The sequence below is a fragment of the Convolutriloba macropyga genome, chromosome 6 (assembly GCF_964194025.1).
Source record: "Convolutriloba macropyga chromosome 6, txConMacr16.3, whole genome shotgun sequence".
Taxonomy (NCBI): domain Eukaryota; kingdom Metazoa; phylum Xenacoelomorpha; order Acoela; family Convolutidae; genus Convolutriloba; species Convolutriloba macropyga.
Window position 1 is genome coordinate 50,902,388 of NC_134473.1, and position 23,901 is coordinate 50,926,288.

Below are 23,901 nucleotides of genomic sequence, written 5' to 3' on the forward strand. Positions count from 1 at the left end.
TTAAAAAATGTTTTTGTACAAAGATCTTTTTTTTCAATATCTTCTATTCTTTCAATCCCAATGATGCTTATTGGAATTCAACGGTAGCTATTTTCCGGCAATCTGCCGGGTATGTTGTAATAGTGCAGGCTACAAAAATTCCTGGAGCTGAAGCACGCAAAAAAATTGAGCCCCATCAGTATTTCGAGAACAAATGGATAAGTCTAATGCAACTGCACACCAAATAGGGAAATTTTGTTGAGATTTTTCTAATCAACTGTTATCATTTTGTTCCTTCATATTTCATTCCCAACGTCAGTTAGGGTTGATCAACAGCAGCTATTCTATCACAATCCTCGAGCTTTTGTTTTTGCGCTGTTTTTAAGGCCCACCGTCGACGGTTGACTCACATGAGAGAAGTAGAATTGCAGCGCTGTTCGGTCCTGGTGACTCAAATATAACCCAATTCAGACCATCGGAGGGTAAGAGAGTTGAAACATCTGAACTAGACACATACTATTGTGTCATTTTCTCCTACGAGTTTACTTTTTCCTCTATTTATTAAGTTCAGTTAAGTAGCAGATGACTAATTTTTAAATAATACAAATTAACTCTTAACATGGTTCACTGTTAAAAAATTCCTTTTGCGTACTTAAAATTGAGTGAGTCCAACTTTGCAGTGTGTCCTGATAGAAAAAGTGTGTTTATCTAAACAAATTGCGGGCTAGGCTTTTCAATTTATAATATTATTATAAAATTGTAGAGATACGAATTACGGATGGTTACATTTTACCATGAAAAAGTAGTATTTCCGAACATATCAATCAAGATTAGAAGCTCAAATCAGAACCTTTGATCTCTTTCAGGTCCTGTGGAGGTTGCAACCACACATACACAATGCAATCCATCACTGATCACTGCTAATATTGATTAGTCGTTCAACTAAATAAAGGCACCTGGTCTCATCCCAATTTATTAGATAAAGATAAATGGGTTGTTAGCTCTGGCTGCAATATAGTATATACTATATTGCAGCCAGAGCTAACAACTCATGTAATGAGAAATTTGCGATAGCGTTGCGTGCGAAAAAAAGATACATAAATCGAGCCGATTCGTGATACATAGCGCGCAAAAAATAGGATACATAGCTTGCATCGCAAAATCACGGTTAAAATTTGGACGCGGTTACAGTTTGGGCTGCGCAATTCCCTTAAATTTTGCCTGTTTTTGCTAAAGTATCTATTTTTTGTAATATTGTTGCATCTTCAATATATTAACATAGGAAAAACGAACAAGAGATACACAGATCGGGCAAATTTGCCTGAGACGATTTGGGTATACATATGCGGCGTAATGAACAAATTAACGAAGTATCTATTCAAGAAGACTTAAACTGAACGTGATCTGCGGAACTCGTATAGGAAGTGAGTTGAAAAAGCGAGCGGTTTTGCTGCGCGATTTTTTTTACTACGCATTTGTAATTGAGATTGAAAATGATGTTTGGGAAAAAAATGTTTTCACACCGGCGGGAATTTGCTGCTAGCTAGGTTTATTAGTTGCTCTCCAACAAAACGTTTCAGCATTTAAATTATTTTGCTTGACCGATATTTTCTCTGACCCTGCTGACACTTCGTCCTCAATAACGTGGTAAACAGGTAACACCGGGACGGCCCTAATTTCCAATAGAGCCGTTCAGTTTTCTAGACTCCAACTATGCGATTCACCGAAACTGTTTTAAAGACGTAAATTCATGATTTGATAGTTCTCATTTTTTGACACCCATGCAGGGGTAAACTTAAAGATCAAATTTAGTCATATCATTTCTCACTCAATTTTTGAGTTTTTGACTTTGTAAGAAGACAATTAAGTCAAACTCCATTCACTGCTTGTTGCAATGCCAATTTAGATAACTGCATTTTGTGGTTATGTATTCTCACAGAATCCTGTGGTTATGTATTCTACTTAAAAGTTTCACATTATGTTTGTTCACTTTAGAGGACTATTTTCCTCAAAATTAAAAACATTGCACTAAATTGAAAACAGCTGATTATCATATTATTTGCCCTAACTTTTAATGACCTTAAATAGCTTTTGATTTAATGGGCACCAATTTTTGCGAACAATTTCTATAGGGATGAATTGTTATATCCAAAAACTATATTTAATCCAAGAGGATATCCAAGAGGAAAATTATATCCAAAAACTGAGAATTGTGCGAGCTTCCCTCCTTGTTGAGTAATATCATTGGCATAGCTTTAAGGTTTAGAGTCACAAATAAACTAAATTCGATAAATTTTTGACGATTTATCTTGTAATAAAACGTATTCCAAAATCATAAAACCAGAGTTTATTTTTCTTAAAAATAACGATCTGGTTCTGGTTTTCGCTACCTTTTCTCAACTTTATTTAACTAATTTGTAGATCATCGTAAATAGATGCACAATAGAAAACCAAATCTATGTTTTGCTAAGAAATAAAAGTTTTGTAATTTGAGCTGAAATTAAAACCAAAACAGTGCATTAGTTACCACTTCTCTTTTCAAAGCTCATTTAAAGTTTTTCAATTTTCCTCAAAAAAATTATTCTTGAAAACTGACGCTGAAACTGTCAACAAAACTGCAATATATGTCTTTCTTATAAAAAAAAATTTTGGATTTTAATTACAGCCAAATTATAATAGTCAGATCAGGTGCAAAAGACAGTAGATAATCGATAGTGGGTAATATTGATCTACGAACGTATTTGTGGAAGAGTAGGACTTAATACATTTTATATGACTAAGCTGTCTTTGCCTTAAAGCGGATACAAATAGATTATCCCAAAAACGCTAACAAGCGTCTAGATAAATACGCGAAAAACGTGACATAAAAAATATTCTTTTGAATGCTATGTGAAACGATGTACATGTTAACAAGAAAACGCTAGAAAAATTCGCAAACAAAATGGTCATTAATGCTGTTTTGTGTATCAATTTTTCCAATTCAATGAAACAAATAATGCATTGTGTACGTGCGTTTGTACAACAGGGTGAGTTTGCCGAGGATGTGAGAAGAGCCGCAAACTTAGAATACAACATAAACAAGTTCTCAAAGCCAATGAGAAAGGTTAGTTAATGATACCAATAAAGAAATGAATAGGCTTGATTTAGTGATGATAATAGTGAGTTCTACATTAACATCAAAAATCATCAACCGGAGCCTCAATTCAAAATGATAACAATTTGAAATGGTATCATAGTTCTGTATTTCAACCAAACACCTGGTTGCCCACCTTCGAAAGATATTGAGAGAGACATGCAGTGCCTCAGAAAATGAAACTCTGTACGACCCTGTATGAGGCCGTACTAATTTTTCGATTGCTGTGGTCTACTCTATTAAAAAATGATTCGAAAAAAACGATTATCCCATAAGTACTTTTTGACCGCTTTTTGTTAATGAAAACAGTTATATCAAAAGCTCTAAACTGAGACGAAAAGAAGAGAGAAACCAAACAGAGTAAACTGGAAAAATCTCAAGAAAAACCAGTTTTTAACTTGAGATTTTTCTTTATTTCAGTTTGTTTTCTCTTTTTTACTGTTTCATGTCTTGTTTTGTTTGTGCTGGAGAATTATACTTATACGATACTTACCGTTCTTTATCAGTGTTCCCGTAGTTTATTTCCTTTTTCGAAACTGCTGGATCCAAGCAGGAGTGAACAAAAAGGGGGAAATTCACAGACTCCCTTTAATCATTTTACCACTCAAAAAAACTCATTAAACTTAGTCAGGACTTCAAGCGGCACCTTATAAACCTTGATACGACTTTAAACGGTATATTGGTACCTTAGAAATCTTAGTACGACCTTTGGACTTGCCGTAAAGAACTGTAAAGATTTAGTACGGTTTCCATTCAAGACTTATGCGGTGGAATACTACATTCAAAATGCTGCAATTTAGATTCCTAAGAACTCACACAGTGGGCTATTCTTTTTGTTTTTTGTTTCATTGACTAAATGCTAAGTGCTCAAATTTTTAGAACATTTCCTTTGTTAAAATAGATAAGAAAGAAGTTCAAAACTTTTTTCTTGATTCGCGTAAAATTTCAGCGAACTGCTCCTCGATCTGAACACTATAAAAAACAAACCAGACACTCAAAGCTCCTGTTCAACTCGACTTTTTGAAAGAAAATCCCTTGCCACAAATATCCGTTTCTCGCATGGCTTTCGACTATTGTTGGAGTTTTCAAAAGTGTTGCATGATGTAACCAAAAGAATTTGTCTGATGAAATAATTTTCTTTTTCAGTTTAGAGAAAAATTCAACAAAACAGCTCTCGAACCGAACGTTTTAACTTTGGTTGACAGGATCCTCTCAAATTTTTCCTTTTGTTACTGAGTTCAAAGCGGAAGCATTGACTTTCCTGAACTAGCGTAAATGCAGCTTCATAAGCTTGTAAAGTTTATCATTATGAGACGAACAATTCTTGTAAGTTTTTATTCGTAAAATTTTTTCTGAGCAAATCCACACAGTGCTTAAAGCTCTTTCAAATACACTATAGTACCAGAAAGCTACGTACACAAAAAGAATTTTTACAAAGCGTCCCAAATATCAAATAATATAATGTTTTTTTAGTTCAAACCAGTTCGCTAATTACCTGTAGTTACGCTTTTAGTTTTTCTAATATCTTGCAGACAGTTTAAGAAGTTTTCAGCAAATTTATAACGACATCTGAGTTAAGTTTCCCACGATTTTTTTTCCGTTTTTTCCTAAAGAACTCTCGGTGTTTCTACTTCTTGCTGCACAATTGCCCATAAATTTCAATTAGATTTAGATTGCGCTCCATTCCAGTACTTACCGCTGCTCTTCGTTGAAGAAATTGGTGACAACATTTGCTTTATGCACAGATGCATCATCTTGTTGAAATTTTTTCTAATTTTTTAGGGATGCCAAGTGAACTAGGCCTTTTAACTTATTTGATCATCTATCAAACAGTGTGTTCCCATCTGATTGTATTGCAACCCACGAGGTAAGTGATTGCTTGCGCAAAGTCAAATTGTTGCCAAGTAATCTTATCTTGTTTCATTTCTCTGAACGAAACGAACAATTCTGTGTGGTTGCTCTTGCTCCCTGGCCATCAAAATTAGACATTCCGAATCGGAGAAGCGTGGAAAACAGTAAATTAACAAAGCAACTTAACCTTCTTTTTTTGTGTAAGCGAAGAAAACGAGAATAAAAAGTGTTTAAACTTTGAATATTTCACGCCTTTCTTAACGCCTCAGCGGGAATCAAACAACTTGAGCAAAATTAAGCCTAAAGCGCAGAAATTGTGCTGTACGTAGCTTTTTGATACCATAGTGTTTTTTCAATGTCACCTAGTACCTTGCAAATATTGAAAGTTGAAAATTGGGTCAGGTACCCAATTTGTTTGGGCCTTTGCATTTTTTATGTTAATGATTTGCTGAAAAAACTACATTTTTAAATTTCAAATTAGACAAATCTTACTTCAATCGATTTCATGTGGTACCGAATTTTCTTCTGATTGTCTTTTGCGGCCTCATTGATTGTTTTTTGTAGCTTTTCTCCTGACTGTGCTTCCATTTCACCTGAATTTACCCCCGTCATTTTACACCCATTACCTCTCTACGCTTGCGTCGTTTCACCCCCAATTAACCCCTACTCTTACATCCTTTTATCCCCATTACCTCCCTACTCTTACATTGAGATTTGTTTTCTGTACAAACGGGATAAAAAGTAGAAACCCGAGGTCATTTAATTTGCTGAGCTCTCTATATACATAAAAATAAACCACTAAACCTATCTTAAAATATCAGATTCACTCAAACTGCTCAAGAGACTTATAATTTTGAGGGGTGATTTGTAGAGTTTGACCCCCCCTCTCATCTCTCGTCATCTCTTTTTAAAAAAAACCTTCGAGATTTCCGTGATTCAAAGTATGTTTTTTGCTAAAGTAGTGAATAGGCATAAAATATAAATCAAAATATCAATGCTGAATTCTCACTTGCAATGATTGCATATAAATAAGTAGAAAAATCCAGCCCGTCTGAACTTTCAGTAAAAATAAGTGTCAAAGTTAGAAACTATAAATTGACGGAAACAGCGCAACATTTCTTCAAATATTTTATCTTTCTAACCGATTTGACAACTTGTTGAGACAGAAGAGCTCACTTTGCAACTAAATATTTGTCTCTAAATCTTTTGTAGTCATCAAAATCCGAAGTGTTACTTTGCCATAGTTGTACTGTTCCCTTGTGTTGCTCTCAAACGAGCAATTAGTTGGGCCTTGTTGCATTGACTTTGCATCTGACCGTTTGACTTTTCTACTTAGAAAATGATAAAAACAAGAAATCCCGACCGACGGCATTAATAGTCTCCCCGCTGCAGATCTCTAGTAGTATGAGAGTATGCGTTTCACAAAAGCTACCGAAGAGGCATCATACTTTCATATTCTGGTGGTAAATTCTGAAGAATTGGGTTTGTAAACCACCATTTTAATGAAATATAGGCTGTCCACCCTTGTCGATTTTTTTACCCCAAAAAGACATAGGATTAGTGGGTTAACCGGGGAAATTTTGATCCCATTCCCTTTAAAAATTTTACATCGTTTTGGGGGGTAATGGTGGGTATAATTCGGTGAAATGGGGGCTGTAAACGGAGGCGTAATTTAGGGGCTAAAGCGATGTATGAGTTGGAGAGGGTAATGGGGATTAAACCGATGAAAAAAGGGACATAAAGTGTTAAAAGGTCGCGAGAAAATGGGGAAAACGATGTAAGAGTACAGGTCTAATGGGGTGTAATGATGGGTAATGGGGGAAAAACGATGTAAGAAAAGGGGGTAGGGGGAGTAAAACGATGTGGGAGTACTGAGGTAATGGGGGTAAAAAGATGTATGATTAGGGGATAATTTGGGGTAAAAGGATTTAGGAGTAAGAGGTAATGGGGGCTGAAGCGATGTAACAATAGGGTATCATGAGGGGTAACCCCTCTTTAACTCACTTATCTTGCGTCGTTTTACCACCATTACCCCTCTACTCTAGCGTCTTTTTTTTACCTATTACACCCTACTCTTACATCCTTTTACCCCTATTATCTCCCTACTCGTACATCGTTTTACTCCCCTTACCCCCTTTTCTTACTTCGTTTTAGTCCTTTACCCCTACATCATTTTCCTCTTTGGCGGCCACTTTTTTTACATCGTGTTACCTCCATAGTCGTAGAGCGACAGCCTTGAACCAAAAGCCTCCGCCACCTGAGGCAGTTCGCCTAAGCCCTCCGACTATCTATGTTTGCACAATGCTACCCATCCCATCTATCTGGAATAAGCATTTTTACCCTCACTCTTTTATCATTTTACCCCCATCACCTCCCTACTTCTTCATCGTGATTTGTTTTCCGTAGTAACGGGGTAAAATGTTGAAACCCGAGTTCATTTAATTTGCTGAGTTCTCTAAAAATTTAATATTAAACCAAATAACTAATCTTAAAACAAAAGATTCACTCAAACTGGTCAAGAGAATTATAATTTTGAAGGGTGGCTTGTAGAATTTGACCCGCTCTCTTATCCCTCTCCATCATTTTTATAAGTAGAAACTTTCGAGAACTCCCTGTTCAAAGTATGTTTTTTTGCTTAGTAGGAATTAGTTGTAAAAGTTAAATCAAAGCATCAAAGCTGAATACTCACTTGCTATGATCACAGAAAAATATGTAGAAAAATCTAGCCCGTCTGAAAACTCAGTTAAAATGCCTGTCAAAGTTAAAAACTAAAAATTGACGGAAACAGCGCAACATTTCTTCAAATTTTTATCTTTCTAACCGATTTGCCATTTGCTTAGACAGAAAAGCTCACTTTGTAATTAAAAATTTGTCTCTAAATCTTTTGTAGTCATCAAAAACAAAAGTGTCACTTTGCCATAGTTTACTGTTCTCTTGTGTTGCTGTCAAATGAAATTTGGAGCAATTGGTTGGGCCTTGTTGCATTGACTTTGCATCTGACCGTTTGATTTTTCTACTTAAAAAATGATATAAACAAAAAATCCCGAGCTGACGGCATTAATAGTCTCCCCGATGCAGATCTCTAGTAATATGAGAGTATACGTTTCACAAAAGCTACCAAAGAAGCATCATACTTTCATATTCTGATGGTCAGTTCTGAAGAGGTTGGTTGACGGAAGAGGAAGAGATGTATGATTAGTGGGGTAATCGGTGAAATTTCTATCCCATTCCCATTAAAAATCATACATCATTTTGGGGGGTAATTGTGGGTAATTCGATGTAGGGGGAAGGGTTAAAGGGGGCGTATTTTAGGGGATAAAACCGTGTAGGAGTTGGGGAGGTTAATGTGGGCTAAACCGATTCAAAAGTAGGTGGCTAAGGGGGTAAAAGAAAGCAAGAAAAAAGAAAAAAGGGGAAAACGATTTAAGAGTAGGGGGCTAATTGTGTGTAATGGTGGGGAAATCGGGGAAACGATGTAAGATTAGGGGGGGTAATGGGAGGTAAAATGATGTAAGAGTAGGGGGTAATTTGGGGCAAAACGATGTATGAATATGGGGCAAGGGGATTAAAACGATGTAGGAGTATGGAGGTAATGGGGGCGAAGCGATTTAACAAAAGAGTATAATGGGGGTAATTCCTCATCAACTCCTTTATCTTGCGTCGTTTTACCCCCCTTACCCCTCTACTCTTGCGCCGTTTTTTTCTCTATTACACCCTACTCTTACATCCCTTTACCCCCCATTATTTCCCTACTCGTACATCGTTTTACTCCCCTTACCCCCTTTTCTTACTTCGTTTTAGTCCTTTACCCCTATATCATTTTCCTCTTCGGCGGCCACTTTTTTTACATCGTGTTACCTCCATAGTCGTAGAGCGACAGCCTTGAACCAAAAGCCTCCGCCACCTGAGGCAGTTCGCCTAAGCCCTCCGACTATCTATGTTTGCACAATGCTTTCCATCCCATCTATCTGGAATAAGCATTTTACCCCTCACTCTTTTATCATTTTACCCCCATCACCTCCCTACTTCTTCATCGTGATTTGTTTTCCGTAGTAACGGGATAAAATGTTGAAACCCGAGTTCGTTTAATTTGCTGAGTTCTCTAAAAATTTAATATTAAACCAAATAACTAATCTTAAAACAAAAGACTCACTCAAACTGGTCAAGAGAATTATAATTTTGAAGGGTGGCTTGTAGAATTTGACCCGCTCTCTTATCCCTCTCCATCATTTTTATAAGTAGAAACTTTCGAGAACTCCCTGTTCAAAGTATGTTTTTTGCTTAGTAGGAAATAGTTGTAAAAGTTAAATCAAAGCATCAAAGCTGAATACTCACTTGCTATGATCACAGAAAAATATGTAGAAAAATCTAGCCCGTCTGAAAACTCAGTTAAAATGCCTGTCAAAGTTAAAAACTAAAAATTGACGGAAACAGCGCAACATTTCTTCAAATTTTTATCTTTCTAACCGATTTGACCACTTGTTGAGACAGAAGAGCTCACTTTGCAACTAAATATTTGTCTCTAAATCTTTTGTAGTCATCAAAATCCGAAGTGTTACTTTGCCATAGTTGTACTGTTCCCTTGTGTTGCTCTCAAACGAGCAATTAGTTGGGCCTTGTTGCATTGACTTTGCATCTGACCGTTTGACTTTTCTACTTAAAAAATGATATAAACAAAAAATCCCGAGCTGACGGCATTAATAGTCTCCCCGATGCAGATCTCTGGTAATATGAGAGTATACGTTTCACAAAAGCTACCGAAGAGGCATCATACTTTCATATTCTGGTGGTCAGTTCTGAAGAGGTTGGTTGACGGAAGAGGAAGAGATGTATTATTAGTGGGGTAATCGGGGAAATTTCTATCCCATTCCCATTAAAAATCAAAAATCATTTTGGGGGGTAATTGTGGGTAATTCGATGTAGGGGGGAAGGGTTAAGGGGGCGTAATTTAGGAGGTAAAACCATGTAAGAGTTGGGGAGGTTAATGTGGGCTAAACCGATTCAAAAGTAGGTGGCTAAGGGGGTAAAAGAAGGCAAGAAAAAAGAAAAAAGGGGAAAACGATTTAAGAGTAGGGGGCCAATTGTGTGTAATGGTGGGAAATCGGGGAAACGATGTAAGATTAGGGGGGGGGTAATGGGAGGTAAAATGATGTAAGAGTAGGGGGTAATTTGGGGTAAAACAATGTATGAATACGGGGCAAGGGGATTAAAACGATGTAGTAGTATGGAGGTAATGGGGGCGAAGCGATTTAACAAAAGAGTATAATGGGGGTAATTCCTCATCAACTCCTTTATCTTGCGTCGTTTTACGCCCCTTACCCCTCTACTCTTGCGCCGTTTTTTTCTCTATTACACCCTACTCTTACATCCCTTTACCCCCCATTATTTCCCTACTCGTACATCGTTTTACTCCCCTTACCCCCTTTTCTTACACCCTACATCATTTTACCTCTCTGGCAGCCCCGTTGTTTATATCGTGTTACCTCCATAGTCGCAGAGTGACAGCCTTGAACCAAAAACCTCCGCCACCTGAGCCAGTTCGCCTAAGCCCTCAGACCACCTATGCTTGTACAATGCTACCCATCCCATGTATCTGGAATAAGCATTTTACCTCTCATGCTTACATCATTTTACCCCTCTAAAAATACACTCTAATCTTTTACCATTTTGGGGGGGGGTTGAATTTTCAGGGTGTCAGTCTAAAATTATCTCTCATACTCCCAATAACCACTTTAGCTTAGATCCTTATCAATCCCTTAACGTAAACTAAAAAACTCCTTCATTACTCTCCGTTACCCCCTATCTTGCGTCGTTTTGCCTCGATAAAAATATCTCCTAGTCTGACGGATGGGGCGTTAGCTTGGCGGTGGGGCTGGCGGTACAATCTGAAATTTCCTCATTCCTCTCTATTACCTCACTTATTTTGAATCCTTTAACCCCCCCCCCCAAATATTGCCTCCTAATCTTAGATCTATTTGGATGGTAATTTCTGGCGAAAAATCTATCAACACCCTTACTCCCCATTACCCTCTAACCTTACTTCGTTTCACCCCCCCCCCCCCATCTTACATCGTTTTACCCCCGCCCCCTAATCTTACATCGTTTTACCTTTATTGCCCCTAATCTTAGATCTGTTTGGATGGTAATTTTGGGCGTAAAATCTAGCAACACCCTTACTCTCCATTTCCCCCTAACCTTACATCGTTTTACCCCCTAAATTTAGCCACTAATCGTACATCTTTTTGGTGGTGTTTTTGGGGCTAAGATCTAAAAACTCAACAATTAACCCATTACGACACTAATCTTACAATCCTACATCGTTTTACCCCTCCTAAGATTACCTCTTACTTAGATTTTTTTGGGGTGTGTTTTTTGGGGCGGGGGAAAAACTCATTATTCCCCTAACCACCCTAATCTTACCTCGTTTTACCTTCCTAAAATTACCCCCACTCCCCGGGCCGAGGATTTTCTTCAAAAATAACGGATGAAACAATGTAAAGAGTGTAAAAATTTTTATAAGTCAACGCTATTTCTCCGCTTAATTAAGGCTGGAAGTGTGTAATTACACGAGCGTAATATTAAAAAAAAGGTGGAAGGAGGTAATGAGGCTCGATACCCCGACCTTCACTTTTTCCAACAAGTTACATTCGCTTTTTGATTTGACCATTGCGCCAACTCCTACAATAAATGGATCTGTTCTGTTTCGGTCCCCAGTGTTTTTTTCGCCGCCCAGTTACAAATCATATGTTGTTATGTAGCACGTTACTGTGTAAGAAAATAACACGTGCTCCTAGGGGCGTAAAGAATATAAGCTCACTAAGGTGGGGGGCCAAAACAGAATAGATCTCAATAATATAACGTTTCATTTTGATTATAATGGTAATTTTATAAGAGAGTAAACTTTTATGAGTAATCTTTTGCAAAGAGTGTAAAAAGAGCGGAGAAAAGAGTGTAAATAGAGTGTAATTTTTAAAAATTACACTTTTACACTCTTTTCCTCGATAAATTGGAGTACAATTTGCATTACACTCTAATCCCAGCTAAAAGGGGTGCATTAAGGGTAAAACCTCGGCCCGGGCCCTAATGTTACATCTTTTTGGGGGGTAATTTTTAGGAGGTAAAATCTAAAAATTTTCCGGTACCCCTCATTACCCCCATTACCCCATTACTCTCCCCCCCCCCCCCCCCCCCCCCCAATTTTACATAGTCAATTACCCCCATAGACAATTACCCCCTTACTCTTACATCAGTTTGGGGGGTAATCACGGGGGTAATTTGGACACGGGTTCTACCAAAGCCCACCCCTATCATCAGTTGTTTGAGAGCAATTCATCTGACATTCGTCGGTTATGTTTGTTTTACCGAATTGCTAGTTTATTACCAATATCACCTTGGTTCTGAAAATAAAAATTGTAGCCTGTGGATTTCGGAAGACACCGTATGCCGTTTAAAAACAGTATGCGTCATAGACGAAGTCAGACACGTACCTCGAGCTGGGCTCTCATCAAGCTGTTCAACTGTTTGAAATGTTTTCAGTTGCAAACGGAGGAAACCCTTGGTCCATTTGGTGGAAAATATACCTCAGCAGGAGATGGATATGGAAGGGATGATATGGCTGTGATAGACAGAAAGAAAGATCTAGTCTGGCAGGACTACCCTGGATTCACAGACCAGAACTTTGTCAGCATAACCAAATTGGGTGAGTAACACATTTGACAGCAGCATTTCCGCGCAAATTCCCCTCATTTCATTTTTGAGCAATTATTTGACAGGTCCGCGACATAATGTCCACGGCAGAAGCTATAAGTTGTTAAAATTAAAATCGATAAACTCCACAACCACCCATTCAGTTTCAAACTGATACTATTTTAGGGATATATTCTGTGAATAAACTATGCCCTCGCTAAAAAGATTGCAAACGCCTGCCAGATGGAAAAAATGTGCAAATTTGTTTTATGGCTTTTAACTTTTGCCTTCAACGTTTTTTACAGGCTCTGGAGGCTTTGGTGACGTGAGATTGGTGCGTGGGAAGACAGACGGGTTGTACTATGCTCTAAAGGAGGGAAAATGGCCCATGAATATCATGCCAGGAGTGCTGCAGAAGAAGCAGCTTAACGAGATACATGCACTCTCCATTCTCAAAGAGAGCTACTACATCATCAAGTGAGTAGATGATAGTGCCCAAGCTATTCCTGGAAAGCCTTTACAATGCTATTCTCATTTCAGGCATATTCCTCAAATATTCCTCAAAGTCCTCTGATTGCAGACCCACCCTATATCTTTTTATATACCACCTTCTTCATGCATGTTTTATATGCCGCCCCTCATTCATACATCATTTTACCCCTTCGACAGCTTACCTCTTTCACTCATAAATCAAAATGAGAAGAATTTTTGGGGTACATTCACCTCGGGGGTTCAAGATCTCGACGCTTTTCCAATTTTAACCCCCTGATCAGATTATTTTCTAGGCTATGACCTCTGATAAGTTGTGGCTAAAATTTGCTTTGGCGTGAAACCTCAAACCGATTGACTTTCTATTTTTTGCGGGTCTCCATTTTTACTGACTTCTATTTGATTGATTTTCCGTCCGAGATTGTGATTAATTAATTGCTCTCAAACGAAGTTTGTAGCAATTACATTAGTCCTATCGGTCTTTTTTTCATGCGATTTTTTGCTTGACCGATTTTTCGTCCGACGCTTTTGACTTTTCGTCCTCAAAAACGGGGTAAACAGGTAGCGCGGCTAGCTACTGTCTCTCCGTGGCTAGCTACTGACGAACAACCGCTGGCTAAAAACGCAAATTCATACTTTTTTGCAATTTTTTTCAAGCTTTTTGAAAAATTCTGATATTTTTTTATTTTTATCAACCCTAGGCGTCAAAAAACCTCCTCTAGGGTTTGAAAATAGGTTACTGCATTGTTTCTAGTGATATTGGATTGGTTTCAACATTTTAACATCACGAATTTTAGCAATTTTTTGACAAAACGTCCAAATTTTTTGACATTTTTTCCTTTTTCAGGTCTTTCAGACTCAGGGGTAAGAAAACATCCGAAAGAGTTTGAGTTTTAGTTACTGACAAATTCTTAGGGGCCATGGAATAGTTTTTCACCTTTTTATGTCCCAAATTTTAGAAATTTTTTGATAAAATTTGCTTTTTTCAAGTTTCCTTTTGAAAATTTTTGTAGTTTTTTAGATTTTTTCAGCCTCAAGAGCCAAGGAACCTCCTCTAGGATTTGAAGACAGGTTACTGAATAATTTTTAGATTAAAAGAATGGAATGTCTTGCAAGATTTCAACATCACGAATTTTAGCATATTTTTGATATTTATAGCCATTTTTTTCCAATTTTTTGACATTTATACTCATTATTCAGATTTTTTGAAACTCAAAGGTCAGAAATCCTCCGTTAGGGTTTGATAATAAGTTACTGGAAAGTTTTTTTGGTCATGGATTAATATTCATCTTTTTAATATCACAAGTTATAGCAATTTTTTTTATAAAACTTGAAATTTTTATTTTAATTTTTTTTTTTAAATTTTTTGTCATTTTTTAGGTTTCTATAGCCTCTAGGGCCACTTAACTCCTTCAAGGGTTTGATGATATATAACTGCGTTGTTTTTAGATGTATTACAGCATAGTTTAGATATGTAATAGAATGTTCTTCAAGATTTTAATATCACGAATTAAGCAATATTTTAAAATGTTTGCAATTTTTCATGTTATTGATTTTTTTCCGGCAATAGAGGCCCTCGAACCTCCTCAAAGGTTTGATAATAAGCTGCTGCATAGTTTTTAGAGATATTGGGATAGTGACTCCAGTTTTAGTAATTTTTGGATAAAATTTATACTTTCAAAATTTTTTGAAAATTTGTAGATTCCAAGTGTATGGATCTTTATGAGCCTGTGAAACTGTTTCTGGCTTGAAACAGTGATACCGGATAGTCTCTTCAGACAATGAATTGGTTCTTAAGATATTATTGTCTTGCGTAATGTCATCATCTTCTTTGCGTAATGTTATCATTTCTGATCCTCATTATCAATGAGTTATAGTTGAAATGTTTTTTATCATAACTGATCTAACAGGCACTTTTTAGGAAACCATTGTTAATTGGTCTCAAAAGCATTTTGTAGCAAATTTATCAACCCTTGTATTCATTTTTTCGCTTGGTCGATTTTTCGTTTGACTCATTTGACTTTCGTCTTCAGAAACGGGATAAAGATTTGGTGCCCTGAGGTCACTAAACCGTGGCTAGCTGTCGAAGCCAACCGCTCGCCGGTCGTTTGAGAGCAATTCGCCCGACGTTGGTCGGTTATGTTTGTAATTGCGCTCAAACAAATTTCTTAGCACTCAATTGGGCATTTTGATGGTGTTTTCTATGCAGTTTAGCGATTATTTGGCTTATTGGTTTATTTTTGTCAAGCTCAGATCCATGTGAGCAGTTACAAAATTTTAAAAAAATTAGTTTAAAAACTTGGCAAGGTGGACATATGATCTTTAGGAAGGTATAAGAAATAGAGTTCCAAAACCTTCCTGCAGTTTTGTAAGAAGGATACAATTCTTGTTAACTGCTCTTTGGCAAAGTTTGTAGCAATTATATTAGTCTTGGTCTTTCGTTGACCGATTTAATGACTAAAGCTTTTAGTTTTTCGTCCTCAGAAACGTGATAAACAGGTAAAGCCCGGGGACATTAAGTGCCTGATCAGCTCTCTTCGTGCTTTATTAGTCTATGCGTTTACAAATCACTCACGCTGCTGAGAGGACAAACACTAATGTTATCCAGGGCCTCCCCAATTCGCCAGCTGGCTACTATTAAAGTCAGCCATTCACCCGTCGTTTGAAGGTATTTTGCCCAACTTTTGGTTGGTTATGTGTCTATTCTGTCACGAATCCGGGAGGAAAACAAGAAGAACTATGAATAATTTCGCAAAAACGTAAGACCACTTCGCCGTGTTTGGTCTTTCATCGCTTATTCAGCTCTCTGCCCCCCAGTTTGAGGTCCAGACCGAAATTGGTTTACGATCAGATGCAGTCGAGCGCACAACCGTGTGTTCCCAGACCGAAATTACAGGGTCTGGACGGAAATTCGAGCGCACTACAGTCTGGACGATGGTCTGGAGATGGTCTGATCAGAGGTGATTTTGGTCTGAAAAGTCTGGACCATGGTCTGGAAATGGTCTGATCAGAGGTCAATTTGGTCTGAAAAGTCTGATTATAGGCGGATTCGAGCGAATTTGGGTCTGATCAGAGGCGACTTCGAGCGCAATTGGGTCTGACATAACCTATTCGAGCGCACTTTGGTCTGATCAGAGGCACCTTCGAGCGCAATTGGGTCTGACCATAACCTCTTCGAGCGCACTTGGATCTGACCAGAAATGCTTTCGTACGCAATTGGGTCTGATCAGGGACCTTTTCGAACGCCTCATTTTTCTTCTTTTCATTTTTCTTTTGATTTTTTTTTGTTACTGAGAGATGTTGGCTCTGCCAAGAGGCATTAATAAAGCAGCATTCTGATCAGAGACTCATTTAAAGACTGATAGCTGTGATCAGAAAAAAGGAGTCAGCTGATAGCAGAGGCCGGTCCCCTTCAAAAGCAATATTGATCAACTGGAGACCACGATGTTTTTTATGGAAAGCTGTCTAAACACTAAGCGGTACATTAAATAAAATTTGTTCTCAACAGTTGGGTTTCGTTTTCTTTTGCAAAATTTTTATAACTGATTTATTTTTAGATGAATTAAATAGTGCAAGCATCAGTTTTTATGAACTGAATATATTACAGGAAAACTATGAGATTTTATCATATGTAAAATTTTTCTCTGATTAATAGCCGCCCTCATCTTCTCAGCCGGCTATTATAGCGCTCCTATTTTTTTTACTTCGTCGAATAAAAAAAAGTTTCGCTTTACCTCACTTTGACGCTTTTTCAAAATTTTTCGTGATTTCTTTTTGACTTCTCTAGGCTAGTTTCTCTCTTCTCTCATTCTGTTAAAAGTGATTTTGAACATCAGTTGCTCAGTAAAGCAATTCAAAATGAACAGAGTCAGTATAAAAATTGAAGTCAGAATTAGAAACTGGATAAACCCATAAAGCCCAAGTGTAGATGCCCGCTATTTGAACGTCGTTCCTATGAGATTTAGTTACCATCTCTGCTGCTTATTGGTATTGATATTAGCCCCTGTAGCATCTCTCTAAGAAAGTATGTTGAACTACGAAATGCCATCAAAATAAATCGGACTAAAAAATGTTTTTGTACAAAAATCTTTTTTTTTCAATATATTCTATTTCAATGCCAATCATGCTTATTGGAATCAACGGCGGCTATTTTCCGGCAATCGGCCGGGTATGTTTTATGTTTTTATGTAATTCCCGTAATTTTTGAACTTGCTAGACTTTTTGACGGAATCACACCGCCCTGTTTCGTTTTGTTTTAAAATTTTTATCGTTTTGTCTCTATATCTAGGAAAAACTTATTTTGAGTATTGCTCATTTGGATCTACAGCTGAAAAAAATAACTCAAATCTCTAATCTAAATTGTCTCATAATTTTTTTAGGGAAGTAGACAGAATTTGGTCACTTTCTCTATTATCCTTTTTTTCGTATTGTTTTATCTTTCAAGTATCTTTTTGACCTTTTCATAATAAACACATAAATTGTGAGTCTTGTAGTTGATTATGGACAAAATTTCCTGAGCGATTTCAACTGAAACACTACCTTGCCTCTCTCTAAGAAAGTATGTTCAACTACGAAATTCCATCAAAATAAATCGGACTTAAAAAACGTTTTTGTACAAAAATCTTTTTTTTTTCAATATCTTCTATTCTTTCAATCCCAATCATGCTTATTGGAATCAACGGCGGCTATTTTCCGGCAATCTGCCGGGTATGTTCAGAATATTTCCAGCGCATTTGAGTCTGATCAGAACCGGTTTTGAGCGCGCTTCAGTCTAATCATAAATGGCTGCAAGCGCAACTGGGTCTGACCATAAATGCTTCGAACGCAACAGGGTCTGATCATAAACTCTTCGAACGCACCTGAGTCTGATCATAGTTTGATCAAGGTCTGGGCACAAGGGTCTGAATTTGAGTCTGGACTATGGTCTGAAGATGGTCTGATCAGAACATCTTCGGTCTGAAAAGTCTGATTAGGGACCCTTTGTGTCTGGAAAGTCTGATCAGGGTTAATTTACATCTGGAAAGTCTGATCAGGGATAATTTTGGTCTGGAAAGTCTGATCAGACAAAAATTTGGGTCTGGACCTCAACCTGGGCCATGAATATTCAGATATTTGCAACATTTCATCACTTCTTCTTTTATTAGGCTTAATTTTTAGTCCTAATTTATTAGTCTGTGAGTAGTGGTTTTATTTGCTAAACAATTGTGCTGAAATTAGAAAATTCAACGGCTTCAGTGCTTTTCCCGTCACCTGTATGCGCTGCTTCAGTATTTTTGCAGCAAAAATTGAGTACTATCTCCACATTCTTCACCAGTGCTATTTTCACATTGGACATATGTGTCATGTCTCAGGTGTCGTATAAAGGAAATAGAGGACTAGCGGAAAATCAAAAACAAAAAAAGATCTACATATTATTTGGCTTAAAAATTTTTGTGCTGATGACTCTCAATTTATAGCGAGAGAGTTGAGATAGCGGTTGAGAATTCACGGGGAGTGCTTAAGTGTGCTGAACAATTGTGGGATATTATATGCATTTTTGTTGAATAAAATGCGAGGTACGTGTTGAAAAATGCCGTGAAAGAGTTTTTGGAGGCGCAGAATTAACGCTAAAAAACGTTTGAAGAATTATAATTGGCGCCGGATTTTACAATTGGAAAATTTTGAATTTAGTCAACGAAAAAAGTAGTGGATAAAACAAGGATTCCAACCACCAGTAAAATTTGTCCCTTTCTCCTAACGCTAATCGCGCATGTAGAATCGGGCCAAATTTTACTGGTGGTTGGAATCCTTGTTTTATCCACTACTTTTTTCAGACCTCGTCTCGCTTTGATATACACTGAATTAGCGCTGACGGCGCGACTTGGGAAAGATTTCTGTTACGTTTTTTTTACTAGTTTTGTATTCTCCAAAGTTTCCCATCATTTGACTAGTATCTTGCAGGGAACACTTAGTTTTTTTTAGCGGTATAATTCTTTTTCAAATGTAAGACGGCTATCGAACTGTGTTTTGAGCCCTTTTGAAGGCTTTTGAAATCTCAGAATGTACCACTTCTGGAGGTTATTTTAAGGAAAATAATCGTTTTTGACCTGCAGTTTTAAGAAACAATATCAATAGCTTATTTCATTTAGTCAAGGGCAAAAATGGATGTAGTCTACGATAATATTATAATTTGATAGTCAAATAGTACATGAGTATATGTGAACCTTTAGGTACTACAACTCGTGGTGTGATCACATGAATATCTACATCCAGTTGGAGTTCTGCAATGCTGGAACCATGACCAGTCTCATCATGAGCAAGATGAGGAGAAAAGAGCCTGTCGCTGAGGGGGAACTGAAGACACAACTATTACATGTGGGACTTGGTCTACAATACATGCACGCATCAGGTACTTCAATTTCTATTCAAAACCATTTTGTGATTATTTTAATGAGGTTTGAGAGGATTGAGATGACTGAGTTGGTGCACCAGAGAATTCATATGATTGAATTTGCTGCTACGAGAGCCTATTGCATGGCATCTTTGCTGCACAAAAGTAGGTATTACACTTGTTATGAGACGAATCAAAGTTATTATTTTAAAAAATTTCGGCAAATGCCACAGACCCAATATGTGCAATTCCACCCCCAAGTAACGAAACACGTTTCATATGGTGACCTCTTAACAAATAGACGTACAAAAATGTAGAAATTTCAACGAAAGTGATTGGTCGAGAAAATTAAAACACTGTACATTTATGCGTTCAATTAGCCTAAATTGGATATAGCCTAATGCTAGATTACATTTTTCTACCGCATCTGGCCACGCCTCGCGGGCCATGGCCATGCCTCAGCGGCCCGTGGGACTTGATAAGAATCTATCACAACCAAACGTGAGACCAATTTCCCCCAAAAAATTATAATTATTCTATTTCAGTTTATCTCGATTTCTGAAAAAAGTTTACGTTAACACGCATATCCTATTTTAAAACATGGAGAATTTGTTGAGCTATCAGCCAATCAGAAAACAATATTCCTATTTTCGCAATAGTGATTGGCCAGCAGTAAAATTTTTTTATTTTGGTGCGTCTGCCATTTTCACGAGCACCGTTTCAAATAGTAAAGCAAATGGCGGTAACATTTAGAGAGTTTTAATTAACTGTAGATAAAGACGTTTCTTATGGAAAGCTGTATAAGTTCATCCACTGAGTTAGAAATATGCACTAACGGTATACAAAATAACTTACTTAATAAACAGCAGGGCTTTATTTTTCTTAACAAAAGTTTCTTAATTGGCACTTCCATTGTTGAGTATATTACTGCGAGCATCAGTTTTTATGAATTGAATATATTATAGCAAAATTAAGAGATTTGGTCATAATCAAAATCATTCTCTGATAAGACTATTTCGCACTTGAGTCTGATCTGAACCTGTTTCGAGAACGCTTGAGTCTGATCATAAACGTCTTCAAGCGCAACTGGGCCTCATGATAAACGGTTCGAGTGCAATTGGGTCTGATCATAAACGCATAATTGTCTGAGCGCAAGATAGTCGATAATCCTGCGCTCATGGACTTTCGATAGGAGAGCATTTCGAGCGCAACTGTGACTGATCACAAACAATTTTGAACGCAAGTGGGTCTGATCAGAAGAAGATTAGAACGTATGTGGGTCTGATCGAGAACGCAGGTCTTCGAGCGCGCTTGAGTCTGATCAGATACGAATTCAAACGCACTTAACTGCGCACAGTAACTGTCGAGCGCACTTGCGTGTAATCAGAGGCATTTTAGGTCTGGGACGGTATGATCAGGACGATTTTGAACGCACATCTCAGCCTGGGTATAACCGATAACCTAATCATGATCAAATTTGACCAAAGTTCATAATGCACAATGTGGTTGGGATCGCATGAAAGTGATAACACCTGAACTTAAATACCAAAACCTAGACATACACATTTTGAACGCACAAAAACATTCGAATGCCTCAAAACCTGGACAAAAAAGAGTTTCTTTCGGGGACGGTTTGGATATACCAACTTTTGTTCAGAGAACTCAGCCCTGGAAAAAATTCATTGAATCCTCTGTCTATTGTTTAAAAAAATATATTATAACAGCGACACTTGGAACCGTGTACTGAAAAGTAATATAAAGCAGACAAGTATATGCAACTATATTTTCAGGCATCGCTCACATGGACATAAAGCCGGATAACATTTTTATCCATGTGAAGGGAGAGTTGCCGAGTGTGAACTACTTCTATGAACAGATGGCCACTGCAGAGACAGAAGGACCATACACTGCAGAACAGTGTCTCAACAGAGGAGGTATCTTTACCCCCACCCTCTCAAACTTTTGCCCGAACAAAGTAATAAATGTCCAATTGCAAGCGTATAATTTAGAAAAAAAAACAAACTAAAAAACTCGTTTTTCTAGCAAATTTCTTACAATCAATCTTTCAATCTTTCCCGGGTCGAAGTTTTTGGGTGAAATTTTGTAAGAAATGCGGTGAATGTGGTGAAAAAAAAATCACCGCATTTCTTACAAAAATTCAGCGCGAAATTCAACGCATTTACAAAAATTCACTGCATTCGTTCTTTTTTTGCAACAAGTAAATTAAAATTATAACCATACGGTTAAATATACCTGAAACAAAAAATATATAACCTTTATTTAAATTCACAAGAAATATTCTAGAAAAAAAAACTGACATTTGGTGCAGTGGAACAAGGAGTTGAAGAAATGCAGCAGGTAAGAAGTTCGAACACGTGTAAGTAAGTGTATTTGTTGTTAGAATACCGAGTACGCGGTGACAGTAAATAATTCACCGCATTCACCGCAAAAATATGTAAATTAATAGGCGTTGAAGTTTTTTTTTCATCGCATTTCACAGCATTTCTTATTAAAATTCACCTGCAAACCTGGACCCGGGTTTAAATATGGCAAAATAAACGTTCATTAACGATTAAATAGTACTTAATAGTATTCAAATCTTACTTCCGTTGTCTGAAAGTGTACGATGAAAACTGGTATCAGAGTTGGCCACAACTATCAACAGAGCAGTTGCGAACACATAAAAAAACTGGGTGATTTTTCAGCAATTATATTTAACCTAAAAAATGCCACCCCTCTCTTATCCCGCTGACTTTGTTTCGAATGATTGAAACCATTTTTTTGTTCAAAAACCGCTGTGTTGGAGAGAGCAAAAATTTGACCTGTAAAAAATTCTCCTCAGAGCTAGCCAATTTTTTTGTTCATGCGAGACTTTTCAAGCAGTTTTTTGTTCTCGTGACTATTGCTTTCGATTGTTTAACTTAAAGAGGTTGGAATAGGCTACTCAGACAAAATTTATGTTGAATTGCGTTGTCCGTGGTTTTTTCAATTTGTCACACAGTTACTACTTTGTCACACAGTATGTCATACAGCAACTACTTTATTGCTGAGAAAAAAAAAGAAGAAAAAAAGAGAAATTTTTAATGACTTATTCTTCCACTAACACCGTTTGTGCGCAATATCTCACCCTCTCTAGCTAAAGTTTTTAGTTCATTTAGTTCTGAAGCCGTGACTAGAATTTGATCATGCGCGACTTACCTCACTAAAAAACGATGATGTTACATTTGAAATGAGTTTATTTTGCACAGCAGAATATATACAAAATGCACAGCAGCACATGGCAGTATTACAAAGGTGATTAACGTGCTGAAACGGGCACAATGGGATGATTTTTCACAAACCGATTGCCAGCATGCAAAACGCTTTAGGCCCAAATTTTTCTTGGATTCCGGTCTCTTTTTAATTGCTCTCAAAGCAAGTTTGTAGCAATTATATTAGTGCTGTCGGTCTTATTTTATACGATTTTTCACTTGACCGATTTTTCGTCTGACCCATTTGATTTTTCGTCCTCAAAAGCGGGATAAACAGGTAGCGCCCATCGGGCAATAAAAGATCCTAGAGATTTTCAGCTCTGTTTCAGCTCAAACTGTTGTGGAGACTTATACATATGGTGTGAAGGGGGGTTCTTATAGGTCAAAGACACCCCCACTGTTGACCCCTCCCCCTAATTTTGCCCCCACACCCCACCGGGCTGTTGCACCCACCTCACTGTTGCCTAGGTGTCAAGGAACCTCCTCTAGTGTTCGATAGTATGTTGCTGCATAGTTTTCAGATGTAGTGGAATAGTTTCAACATTTAAACATGACGAGTTTTAGTATTTTTTGACAAAACTTGCAAAATTTTTCGAAGTTTGTTGACATCTATGTTCATTATTCAGATTTTTCAGCCTCAGGGGTCAAAAAACTTCCGTTAGCTTTGGATAATAAGTTACTGAAAAAATGTTTTGGGCCATAAATTAGGTTTTAACTTTTTATTATCCCAAATTTTATCAATTGCAAAATAAAAATTTCATTTTTTTTTCAAGTTTTTCGAAATTTTTTGTCATTTTTTTTAGATTTCTCTTGCCTCAAGAGTCACACAACCTCATCTAGTGCTTGATAATGGGTTACTGCATAGTTTCTAGATGTAATGGAATGTTTTTCAAGATTTTAATATCACGAATTTGAGCAATTTAAAAAAAATATTCGCAGTTTAAAGTTTTTTGAATCTTTTTGATTTTTTTCCGACACCAGAGTCCTAAGAATCTTCTTCAAGATTGGATAATAGGCTGCTGCATAGTTTCTATAGCCAATGGAATGGTTATCAATCTAAAGAGTTTGTTAAAACTTGCGATTGTTTCCAAAATTTTTGGCTATTTTAGTCCTTTTCTGAGTTTAACGATCATTACTGACCA

At 37.2% G+C, this 23,901-nt stretch overlaps 1 protein-coding gene across 1 annotated transcript in view; it reads left to right on the top strand.

The window, feature by feature from the left end:
* Positions 1 to 23,901, top strand: part of LOC142341023 (wee1-like protein kinase 2-A) — a 99,469-nt gene that overhangs the window by 61,888 nt on the left and 13,680 nt on the right. Inside the window, exons 10-16 of the mRNA XM_075391844.1 lie at positions 366 to 461; positions 846 to 856; positions 3,005 to 3,082; positions 12,500 to 12,662; positions 12,955 to 13,126; positions 19,348 to 19,526; positions 21,299 to 21,442. Coding sequence (XP_075247959.1) covers positions 366 to 461; positions 846 to 856; positions 3,005 to 3,082; positions 12,500 to 12,662; positions 12,955 to 13,126; positions 19,348 to 19,526; positions 21,299 to 21,442 — 843 coding nt within the window. The remainder of the gene's footprint in view (positions 1 to 365; positions 462 to 845; positions 857 to 3,004; positions 3,083 to 12,499; positions 12,663 to 12,954; positions 13,127 to 19,347; positions 19,527 to 21,298; positions 21,443 to 23,901) is intronic.